Source organism: Anser anser (genome assembly GCF_964211835.1).
Source record: "Anser anser genome assembly, chromosome: 3".
In the NCBI taxonomy this organism is placed as follows: domain Eukaryota; kingdom Metazoa; phylum Chordata; class Aves; order Anseriformes; family Anatidae; genus Anser; species Anser anser.
In genome coordinates, this window is record NC_139722.1 from 69,475,327 (window position 1) to 69,487,800 (window position 12,474).

General features: G+C 42.1%; 1 protein-coding gene across 5 annotated transcripts in view; it reads right to left on the minus strand.

Annotated features, from left to right (window-relative positions):
• Window positions 1–12,474, minus strand: part of MTHFD1L (methylenetetrahydrofolate dehydrogenase (NADP+ dependent) 1 like) — a 151,494-nt gene that overhangs the window by 20,066 nt on the left and 118,954 nt on the right. The window contains exon 27 of one of the 5 annotated variants that reach the window (XM_083829970.1): window positions 5,417–9,666. The exons of the other annotated variants lie outside the window; for them this stretch is intronic. Within the exon in view, the coding sequence (XP_083686096.1) occupies window positions 9,574–9,666 (93 nt within the window). The 3' untranslated portion in view covers window positions 5,417–9,573. Of the gene's footprint in view, window positions 1–5,416; window positions 9,667–12,474 lie in introns of those variants that run through there. 5 annotated transcript variants of the gene reach the window in all.

Here is a 12,474-nt window from a genome sequence, read left to right on the forward strand (position 1 = left end):
ATTTAATAATTATATTGCAATTTTGATTAAAATTTTCTTACAAAGCTTTCTCCAACTTGTACACATAAGATCTCCACTTATAATTTGGATTTATACGAGACTTGGTGTGTTTATTTTTTTCCTTTGTGCTCTCAGCTATCCCAAAGCAGGGCAGTGAGTGACAGGCTGGGGTGACACGGCTGACTATGCAGAAATGCTCCTGCCATTTCTGGCTTGTTGCACCTGTGGTTCCCAGCATGCTGGTCACAGCATGTGCCGCAGACCTGCTGCATGCCCCGTCTCCAGGCTCTAGCACTACAAATTGAGTTGAGGGACACGGCCAAGCAGCTTACAACCTTCACAAAGCAGCGCTGGGTTGCAGCTCTGGGTTCAGCTTCAAGGAGCAGCTCTGAATGCTGGGGGGTGGCGAGCTGAAGCCTCCTAAGCGGGTATTTCAAGAAAATGAGAATCAAACGATGCATTTAAACACAGCTCATTACATTTATGTTGTAAACAACCAATTAACCTTCTCTCAAGTATCAGGTGACCTAAGGTTTCAAGAAATCAAATAATATTAGGATGCTTCATACTAGCTCATCAGCTGCTATTAGTAGCGTGCTGTGTTTTACCACAGTAGCTCTCCTCCTCCTGCTTCACAATAAAGCAACACTGACTATCAACATTTTGTCTGTGTGAGCTAAAAAGAGGATTAAATAAAGTTGCAACTTAATATTACTAAAAACAAGTTACCGGAAGTAGCAATTATATTAAGAAATCATATAAAAGTCAATTGTTACTAAACCTAGCACTTACTTTTCAGCTGTTTTTCCCCCTGAACCACTCTGGGTACAAGCAACGAAGTTCATCTGACCTCCAGCCTCACAGCCGTAGCTTGTCGGCTCGCTGTGGGTAACCAGCAATAAATTTATACGACCAAACCCACTGAGGCACTACTGAGGTCGTTTGGATCACAATGTAGGAAAACAGCTAACACAAATTTTATAGCTTTCAATAATACTGTGTGTTTCAAAGACCAGTCATATGAAACTAATAACGGCTGATGAGGCTGTTTATTAAGGAAGATCCTTGCCAAAGTGCAGGAAGATCTATTAGCCCAGGAAACAATCATGGCAAAAAAAAAAGCCCTCCACTAAAACTGTATTACTGAGACAGAAAATAAATGAACTTCATAACATAATGTGAAAGCAGAAATAGCTACTCTGTCAGCAGAGAGCATGAGCTGCCTTCTCAGCACCACAGCTCATAGTCCCAAAACAAGAGGGAAACCCTGACCCTGGCTGTATGTCCATGCAGGACTGCTGTTCTCTTGTTAATAATGCTCCATCTTGACATCACACAGCTCAACCTAATGTCACAGACGCAAAGCACATAAGCAGCCTACCATGTCTTTGGAAGCAAAAGCTAGCTACATATTCAGATAGACAGAGCTTTGGAGATATCTGTATTTTAGAGGGAAGATTTTGGCCATCTTTCAAAACATTGAAGTCTCTCATACTGAACTATAATGGCATTGTTTAACATCATTTTTCTTCGATTCCAAATTTCAAAATCAAGCTAGATCATAGCGGCTATAATTCTTATTTATTTTTCACATCTTATCTTTGTAGCCCCTCTCCATTGGCTGGAAAGCCAAGAAGAGAAGGAGAAGAAAAAACATTGTTAATAGTGATTTCCTGATCTGGAAAACAAATTCCTGAAACTACCACCTTAACAACAGATTTTCGAAAGCCTTAAAAGCTTTACGCCAGTGACTAGACTTTGGATGACAGTCCAAATTTGATGTGGCTTCTGAAGTCTCCAAGTACGTCTACCCCCATGCAGACATCCAGGGCCACTCTCCTGTCCTTGCCCTCCCCCATGAAGGCACATATGCCTGCCCGCTTTCATTTCCATACCTTGGCCCCCTTCCCAGAGCAGTGTGATGTCCCCCTTCCTCTCTTTAAAGACATGACAGAGAATCCAGCTGCAACTACACTGAGATTTGGCCAGAAACACCACATATCAGTTCCTGGCACTTCCATTTTGATACACAAAGCAGCGTGTTACTGCAGAGTAAATAAAAGATTACATGATAGCAAAAACAACCCACTTCCTCAAAATATCACAAGCTTCACAACAGTGCTTTAAGCTATTTTGTATAGGAGAATAAGGATGATCATGGGAGTCATAATGAAAGAAAATGGACTAGGATTGTGGTGATAGGACGGTCAAACTGGCAGTAGTTTTAAGAACTAAAAAAAATAAAATGGTCCATTTCAGGGAAAAAAAAACACAATAAAACAGTTCATTAATCAAAAGACTTTAAAGCTTGGCAACATTTGGATGGATCCAGCTGTCCTGAAAAACTGTAGGATGTTTTTAGCCCCTAGTTCCTATCTAACGTTGTAAAACCACACCCTGTTTAGCATCTCATTACCAGAATCAGTTCACCTATACCTTATTCAATCAAACTTCAGCAATTCCTGCTTAAATTTCACTAGACAGAGGTTCCCTGCAAAACATTGTAGCTCTGAAGCCACCAGAGGAAATCTTCCTACCTCTCAATGTCAGTGATATCCCCCAAACAAACACAGCCAAAAGGTTTGGTTCTTGACTGTGCTCCGCAATTCCTTCAATTGGCAGCTTTGTCTCCTTCACTGTCATTTCAGCCCCTCCCAAGAGAAAAATCCACATACTTTTCCTGCATCAGTTGTCCCACAGCACTCACTATAGGCTCAGCAGCAGCAGTTTGTGCACAGCTGTGTAACATCTGGCAAACAGGTGTACAAAACTGCATTTGCTTGCTGCCTGGCTAGTCACCACACATTCTTTGGAAGGATAACAAACAGTTATCTTGTAAGGAAGACAGATAATAGTGTTGTGCTTGCTGCTCTAGGTAACGTTTATCTTCAATGCAGTGATCTCCAGTCCATAAGGAAAGAGAAAACGTCCCATTCATTTATTAGAAAAGAAAGCTTGTATGGAAGACAAGCACAGTCCTTTGCTTTGGTACCAATAACAGGGCTTGGATTCTGTTTTATTTCCAAGGAGGAAATGGGTGGGGCTGCAATGCACCCTTTAAATAAATTCTCCTACATGCTCTGAAATGGAGCAGGAGCAATTACTTTTATCCACCAGCCTAAACTTGTAAGCTAATGCCAGCAACATCACAAACATTAATCTTAAATATAGCACCAAAGACAGATTAAACTCTACTAAAAAATAAGGCTTGCATAAAAGCAAAGTTTGCATTTAAAAGGTGGTCAAATCTTACACAGAGCATGAGAGAAAAGTGTAAGATGTTAGATATTAGGTCGGGGAAAAAAAAGATCAAGGTCATTGCCAAAGGCCTTGATTCAGCAGAATAGATAATTCTAAAACTGTACTTAAAAGAGCACGAGACAGACCTACACAGCAAATGCGAGCACATACCTCGTGTCCAGTGCCTAACACTGGCACAGCAGGCATACACGAGTGAGCTCCAATATAATAGGTGCAGCAGCAGCCACGAAGATGTGACAAGAGAGATTTCAGGATGGACTAATAAGCTGTGTGCACACAGAAACCCTCAGCAGCTTGTACTGGAACTGCTAGTTGCATCTTCATTACTACCATCACCAGGACATCTGTTTGCTTACTCACTGTGTAAACATCTTAGGTTTCTGCACATGTATCAACAACGGACACTGCTTTACACCAGTTTGTCCCCAATAACCCATGAAAGCAACTTATTAGAAGAGGAGACACCGGTGGCACTCTGACTTTTGCTACCTGAACCAAGTTTTCAAACAGCAATCGATGAAAATCATTTTCTGATTTATATTACATATTCGTGACTTGGGCCATAAAACAAACCAACACGGCAATTTGCAAAGCTTGCAAACCCGTACTGCTGTGAAATCAATGTGCTCACCACAGCAAAACTCTAGATTTTCCTCTGCTCTCCCCTTTCCATTAGAAAAAGCACATTCTTTAGTGATACAGTGCCAAGCTCAAAATGGAGGCAATACACCAGCAAAATAACAACTGCATAACCCAATCAAATTATCCCGATGTTGAAGTCAGGGAACACTGACTAGTCTTTTTCAATCACTGACATACACAACAAAATATATGCTTTTTCTTACAGTGTTAACTTTCTCCAGAAGGCATCCTCCCCAAAAGAGAAGGCTCATGACTTTACGTATCTCAAAACTCTCCTGTTCTGAAATGAAAGTGAACATGAACGAGTATTAAATAGATAGTCATGAAGGCAGCAAACACAAGACAGTTATCTCAGAAGGAAGGGCAAGTCCTTACTATAAATCAAGGCTTTCCAAACACTTCCAGCACTAGAATGGATTAGTATCATGAGCTGATAGGTGCCTTGGCAGAGAGAAAACTGACAATATGCAATGAAATATGGGTAGATTATTAAAACAGCAAGCTTCACTGGCACCTGTGGTTTGCTGAAATTCTAATCAAGTTGCCAAACAAAATTCCTATTTGGAATTAAAAAAGGAATACTTCACCTATTGTCAGAATATTCAGAGTATTTCAGGCTCATTTAATTAGCTCTGAAAGCAACTGGTACAAAATTTTCTTTAACATTATGCAACATACGTGTTTCAGTTTACCTGTGTTTCTACGGACTTCATACTTCTCTACTCTTGCTGTTAAAGCAGCTGCAGTCAGTTAGGAAATGTCTCCCATTCTGGTGCTCTAAACCAGTACTTGGCTATATCCCTATCTCCTCGCACAGGCTCTGTTCTCCATTGAGTCACCAGTGCAGGGCCAAGCCCTGTAAGCATATTTCTGGAGGGTTTTTGATTCAAAAGTAAACGCTAGGAAGATTTACCCAAAAAAGAGAATCTACTTTACCTCCTCAAAATACTTTGTAGCTACTGTGGGGAAACGTGCAACTCCAGATGAAAAATTACAAAAACTTTTGGCCAAGAGATAAGGACAGATATTCTGAGCCATTATATCCATGGTTGACCCGCAGCTACCCCTACCTTGTGTTCATGCATAAAGAACAGTCTCCAAAAGATGACGTGCAGACCTGATAAAGAGCTAGTTTTTACCAAATAAACAGCGAGTGGTCAGAGGTGGTACTTCCAACTGAAACACCGAGCATTATGCCCTAATGCACCATCTACAGCGTAGCAATATTTCATGAACTACTTTAAGAACAGGCTTTGCAGCAGCTTGACCTGGAAGGCACATCGTGGGACCAGTACCCAAGATGAAAGCAAAAAAATATTCAAATACTACTAAGAATTTGTGTCTGGAAAAAAGACTTTGCTTTCAATTTTGTTAAAAGCCTAGCAGATCCCACCAAACAGTTGCAATCAAGTAGCTAAATGTCAAATCACAAAATTTAAGGGTTTCCTACTGCTACAGGGTTGCTTGATTCTGGTTATCAGGTTTTTTTTTATTATTATTTTATTAAAAATAAGTGGAAAAAACACCTAAGAACCATCCTATTGCTTCAGCATTTAAGACCACGTGAACAGCAGGGAGCAGGCAGGGTAGAGTGACAAGTATTTACATAAACAGATGGAAAACCCACACTGAAGAGCAGATACTCAGTGCAGAAATGAGCACAACTCTGCACTTATCTTTGCTCTCTGTCCTGCTCCTTACTTAAGTCTCCACGCTGCCCTGAGGCCCCAGGCCCATCTGCCCTCTGGAAGGGGAGAACTGCAGCCTGAAGGCGATGGGCTGCTGCCAAGCAAAGGTACGTGCACACCTTTCACGCGTGAGTATGCACACCCGTGGTGCCAGACTTACAAACAGCCATGGAGGAAGCTCTTCTAGCCCACAGCCAAGCAGCCGGTCCCACTGGAGCCCAGGAGCTTTGCTGCTCCTAATGGACAGGTGTACCGCGGGAGCTCACTAGAGACCAGCAAACGTTCCTCTGACGTGATAAGCCTGAAGTCAAACACACGTTCAGGTCAGCAGCCTCCTAATATCTTCATATTCATGGCATCTGTCAGTTAACACGCCAGAGGCTAAATGGAAGGGATGTGCTAATCTGGCGCTATGTTTAAGGAAATGTTTTTCAATAAATACAACACGCTTCCACATCTCAAAGGCTTTCAAAACTCTGCTTGTGCTGTCGCTCAAACCATGCCCCGGGCAGCACACACCACTGCTTGCAGCACCTGCCTGACACCCAGGAAACTCACGTCGTTTCCCAGTTCTTGTTCGTGACGGACAGTTTCCTTCTCATCTGCAGTGTAGGGATTGTATCTTACTTGCATCTCCTCTGCGATGCTTAAGAAACTTACAGATGAAAAGCATTATGTAAGATACAGCATATTACTGCAAATATATTAGATGATACCCTATCAAATGGGAAGGGTGGCATTGCAAATTGATCTTGAATAGTACATTTGGGAGTTGCCAAGGATATCCACAGCACAGTAAACATCTACTGCACACCATCTTGTACTGCATACCTTCTTGTTTTTTTCCCACTGACAGTAGATACCAATTAACGCACAGCTTCCTCAATACCCTTTTCATACACTTTATATAAAGGCACATGAAGTAACTTGTGATATAAGTTAAACAAACTACTTAAAGTATGCAAAAAAAACAGTCCTTTTACTGTAGGGTTATTTACAGTGTACCTTATTTATATTTCATGAATGCCTCTAGGCATACATAGGCACACTAAGAAATCAACACGCACTTTTACAATTAGGTAATTGAGTCTGCAAATTTCAGTAAACATCCAGTTTCTGACTACCGGCTAAATGCATTATATTCCGATGAGAATCTTAAACCAGAGAGAATGCAAGAGAAATACTGAAAAATGGCTAAGTACGTATGTGCCATCCAAATGAATACAAAAATATATTGTAGGAGAGAAGATATTGCTTGGAAAACCATTACCAATTTTGATTACTGGGGAGGTAAAGCAAAATTGTCAATATAAAAATGAATAAAAACATTGACAGTCTAGAAGCTAGGAGAAAAGAGGCATTATGAACAGGACTTTGAAGACAGGTTAGGAAATAATATGCCATAAATGGAATGATACACAAAATGTGCAAGTAAATACAAGCCCCTTCACAGCAGGAGAAAGGACTAAAAGCTGTGAATCCCAGTGACTCTCAGAGGCTGATGGGATGGAGAGGCCAAAGATCCTCCTTGCTGTCAGCTGCCAAAGGGCTTGCCACTGCATGCTGTGCCATCCGAGTACACCTGTCTTGATACCTGAATGCTGGAGGTGACCTGAACAGGTGCGTCCTCGTGCTTGGGAGTACGTGGTGATGACAGCCAGAGCAAGTGAAAATAACTTTATTTTAAAATAGTTACCTTCCCTTCCTGGTTTTGCATAAAGATTTGCTGCACTGTTGCAACTTTATTCCCCCATCTCTAAAAATTATTTCTTCTCTGAAGGACAGTTAGGAAAACAGTATGGGGAGAAGATAGAAGTTTTAAAAGAGGTAGAATGAGCGGGACTGGAGAACCAAGGGAGACATATAAAAGGCAGAAGATTTCACCAGCAAATTGCCAAGAATGGAGGGACATGACCTCCAAAGACAACTGTTTAAAAGATGGAAATAATGAAGCAGCAGTAATGACATAGTGCTTATAATCACACTTCTCTGAGGCCTGAGAACGCTTATCCGTGATGTGGTACAAGCAAAGTCCATCCCAGTGGCCTCAACTTTGGGAACAATTCTGCCTTGGTGCCTGTGAGCTAGGGAGAGTTTCCATTTCAAACACTTTAAGTCTAAATAGCCAAAGCAAACAAGGAAAGGAATATTAAGAAGTTGAGGTTTTCTGAGAAATACGTGTTTCAAAGAGCAATAATGAACTACTTATTAAGAATTTATCACATCCATTTTAAATCCCATTCTCCATGGAATTGGAAATCAATATGCCACTGCAGTCAAAGCCAGATTTTAATTGTAGTTAATTTTTTATTCCATGAAGCTTATATAGAGCTGTTAAAAATGTGCATTGAAAATAACACTCTTCAGACGTAGTGAAAAGGCAGTAATATTTACACCAGATTTCCTTTTTTTTTTGCCTTTTTAAGAAACAGTTTTCTTCCATTATTTCTGTAGATTTTAAAAACAATTTTAACAGTTCGAAGTCCAGTCCTTCTACAGCTTCTCTGTAAGTCTAACTAAACAAGAAACATAATTAACAGTTTCCACACATTTAATGCTCCTGAATCCCACCCATTTCAAATGAAAACAGATTGCACTGAAAAGCAGTGAAAATTCTTAAGTGCAGACTCAGAGCTGCTGACAAGTCATCTACAAAAATTAGTTTCGGTATGCTTTTTTAAGCCTCACATCTAGTTATCAGATATGCATTGCACTTAAGTTTAATATAGCTCATTATTTACAGGTACCAGCACTTAGCATCAGTTGTTGGCAGTGACGCTCAACGCTGGTGTCAAACACGTTGTACTGCCTGTAGCAGCGATCAATGTTGGCTTATTATCCCACCCTACTTCCCTACCTGCTTCTATCCGACTCTCAGCCTGACTTCTCTGGTGCAGGGAATTGTTCTGTTCCTCTCTGAAATGTTGCTTATGAAAACATCTCACAGTGGATGGTTTGGGGTTGAGTACATCACAAAATACATGAAATAGAAAAGGATGGGTCCAAGATGCATTTACCTAAAATAAAGGCACTCCTCCCCATTTTATCTTCAAAAAACATCATTTAAATCTTGACTTGTTTTCCATAAAACTACAGCAGCCCTTTGGGACGTGCTATTTTGCTGTTGGATTACAACAGCTCCTGCAGTTGTTTGTCATTTGTAAGAAAACAACCCTCCTATAGCACCTACTTTCAGTGTTTTATTTCCTCAGCAAGTTTATCTTCTGAAATTCTCACTACAGTAAGTTGCATTAGAGTTATTTAAGATGTGGAATCACAGAATGGTTTGAGTTGGATGGGACCTTAAAGGCCACCTACTTCCAACCCCCTGCCATGGGCATGGACACCTTCCACCAGCCCAGGTTGCTCTAAACCCCATCCAGCCTGGCCTTGAGCACTTCCAGGGATGGGGCATCCATGGCTTCTCTGGGCATAAACAAAATTTTGTTAATGGAGCAAAGCTAATACAAAGTACCTTTCGAAGCTTCCCAATGACTTTTTATTTCTATTGTACTGACCACAAAGCTCCTCCAGTTAGTAATGTAGACCTAATCACCACATCAGATGAGGACATACTCAGACTGTTTTCCTCCGAGTGTCTGATTGTTTCTCCTCATTTCAGAAACAAGCATTCCAATTTCAGTTTAACATGATCTTGTAGGTGATTATACCTCATACAAAACCACACGCTAATGCAACACAACCACTCACAGCACTGGTCCATACAATAGAGATCTTCACCCTTCAGTTCAAACGGTTTTATGTGAAGGTTTGAATGAAGAGATTCATTCTACAATTACAGCAAACGCACGCTATTGCGCTTCTCAGCCTTTTCCTCTGAATCTCCCCTTAATAAACTCCTTGAGGCTTCACACAAACTGCCTTTTCACTTTTTATTGGGTTGTTTGTCATGAAACAAAGTAGGTTTACTGGAAGAAGAACATTTTATCGAAAAAAAATTAACAAGTGGAGAATCTGCAGCTCATTCTGTGGCAAGGGCTAAATGATGCTTTTCAGGGATCCAACCTGGCAGGAATCTAATGCTGCAGGCTGCCACAGGTTCTAGAGATGGTGCCTGAAATGAATACAGAGTCAGCAACATCAGCCCGTAAACAGTAAGACAAGATTTGAAGGAGAGCTAGGGCAGGGAGCGGAAGATCAGGAAGAGTTCAGTGCTTTCTGAGAAGGGACTCGGTGCAGAAGGGCTGCTTGCTGCTCAGGCAAGCAGCACTGGGAACACACCTTCCATTCAGTACATTCCCTGGCTCGCTCCCCCGCAGAAGCAGCCAGAAGCCCTCTAACCAACATCCCTCCCCACCCTCTGTCCTTTTTGGCAAGCCTGGGAGAACAAAACACGGTGACCCTAATGCAAAAGGATGTAACACTTCATAGCCTGGAAGCACAACGTGGGCTTGAACAACACAGTGACGGGGCCAGGAAGCCTCCTCTGCAGGGCTGCGGGGGCACAGGAAAGGAGGCAACTGCACACATGTTTTTGGGGTATGCGTACTTCTGCACTTGTGCACAGACATTTCAGGCACATGGGGACACGTAGAGACTTTTAGTGATCTCAGGACAACCTATTGGCTCGCTCAATTTGACCACACAGAAAAGCTCTGCATTTGGATGCGTGTCTTTCTTCCAGGAGAAATCCCCTTAAGAGTATATGTGATCTTCTCTTTTTTTATTATTATTTTTTTTAACATACAACTTCCTCTTGGCTGGATACCCAAAGTTGTAAGTTACACATTCTATTTCTAATATATGCCTTAATCTGGTTTTCCATTTTGTGTCCATAAAATGTGAGGTTTTATGGTGCCAACAACATAGCTGGATTTCCCCCCAACATGTTTAAATAAATAAGACACCCTTAAATTGCAATTTATTCTTGTGTATATCCTGAGTGGAAAACAAAACTGTTTCTACTTAGCAGAATGCATACTCTGATTTCTGTATTAGAATGATAGAAGAGTTTTTTCCCTATCCTTTGCCAGTTTTTCTGCTTCCAAAACTGAACACATTCAGTCCTTTATGTCCAAGGTATCAAACTTAGGACTGCCTCTAGCTGCCAAAACAGTTTCAAGAGGTGTGTGGGTGGGTGTAAGGACACTAACATGAAGAACTGATGGTCACCTATGGAATTGTATCAATTTCTTGCAAAGCGTAATAAAATTATACAAAACTAAGACAAACAATACATGGTTTAATGCAACAGTTAAATAGCTGCATGCAATTTCAATGCAGTCCATAATGCAAACAAAATGGGGATAAACAACTAAATACTGATTTTTAAAACTGACAACAGTCAGCAGAAACCTCTCGTGCTCAGTTACAGTGAGATTTGCCACAAACACCTAATGATCAAGCTAACAGTATCCTTCTGGCAACAGAGCCATTCTTGCATTTTACATCTCCCTGTACTTACAAGGAAACTCTTACACAAAATGATGACTGCTCTATTCACCTCCAGTAATAACATCATGAATCAAGCCAACTATGTACACAAACTGATGGTTGGGATGTTGCCCTTCAACATAAATATAGAGAAATTCTTAAGCAATTTCAGCATGAAAGTTGTACCACACAAAATGCTGGTCAGTGAGCAGGAACTGAACTGTATAGCATAGACATTTGCTCTGGGCCACTTACATAGCGCGTACAAGAACCTGAATGCTCCGTGGCAGGGCTGGATCTGTGCGGGCACCTACAAACCAGTAAAAAGCCAGGAGAGCAGCAGCCCTGTGAAAGCACTGCTTTCAAACAGGCACATGTTCTGCAAAGTAGCAACACTCTTGAAACCAGAAATTGGCCTTAGGCCAAAAGCATGATTTGCAAAATGACAAAAAGCTGCAGGACACCCTTCTGAACAAGCACCGGCTGCACAAAGCCCAGAGCTGCTTGCAAGGGAACTCCATTGCGACCAGGAAATGGCACTCCAACTTGTAAATGCCAGATAACCAATTCCACCAGCATTTTTTCTGGCATAGTAACCACAGGCTCCTGTATTTTGGCTTATTTCCTGGATCAAAGAGAGGTAAAAGTCACAGCTCTACATTCATGTGCTGTACAGCTTCCTAGACAAACTCCCAGATTAACACTTCATTTCTGAGCGCTGCAAGTTTTGCTATACCCTGATACAGATTCACAGATTCACAGATTTCTCTAGGTTGGAAGAGACCTCAAGATCATCGAGTCCAACCTCCGACCTAACACTAAGTACTCCACTAAACCATATCCCTAAGCTCTACATCTAAACGTCTTTTAAAGACCTCCAGGGATGGTGACTCCACCACCTCCCTGGGCAGCCCGTTCCAATGCTTAATAACCCTTTCGGTAAAGAAGTACTTCCTAACATCCAACCTAAAACTCCCCTGTCGCAACTTTAGCCCATTCCCCCTCGTCCTGTCACCAGGCACGTGGGAGAACAGACCAACCCCCACCTCTCTACAGCCTCCTTTCAGGTAACTGTAGAGAGCGATGAGGTCGCCCCTGAGCCTCCTCTTCTCCAGGCTGAACAAGCCCAGCTCCCTCAGCCGCTCCTCGTAAGACTTGTTCTCCAGACCCCTCACCAGCTTGGTCGCCCTTCTCTGGACTCGCTCGAGCACGTCCATGTCCTTCCTGTAGCGAGGGGCCCAAAACTGAACACAGTACTCGAGGTGCGGCCTCACCAGAGCCGAGTACAGGGGCACAATCACTTCCCTCGACCTGCTGGCCACACTGCTTCTTATACAGGCCAGGATGCCGTTGGCCTTCTTGGCCACCTGAGCACACTGCTGGCTCATATTCAGCCGACTATCCACCAATACTCCCAGGTCCTTCTCGGCCAGACAGCTTTCCAGCCACTCATCTCCCAGCCTGTAGCTCTGCTTGGGGTTGTTGCAGC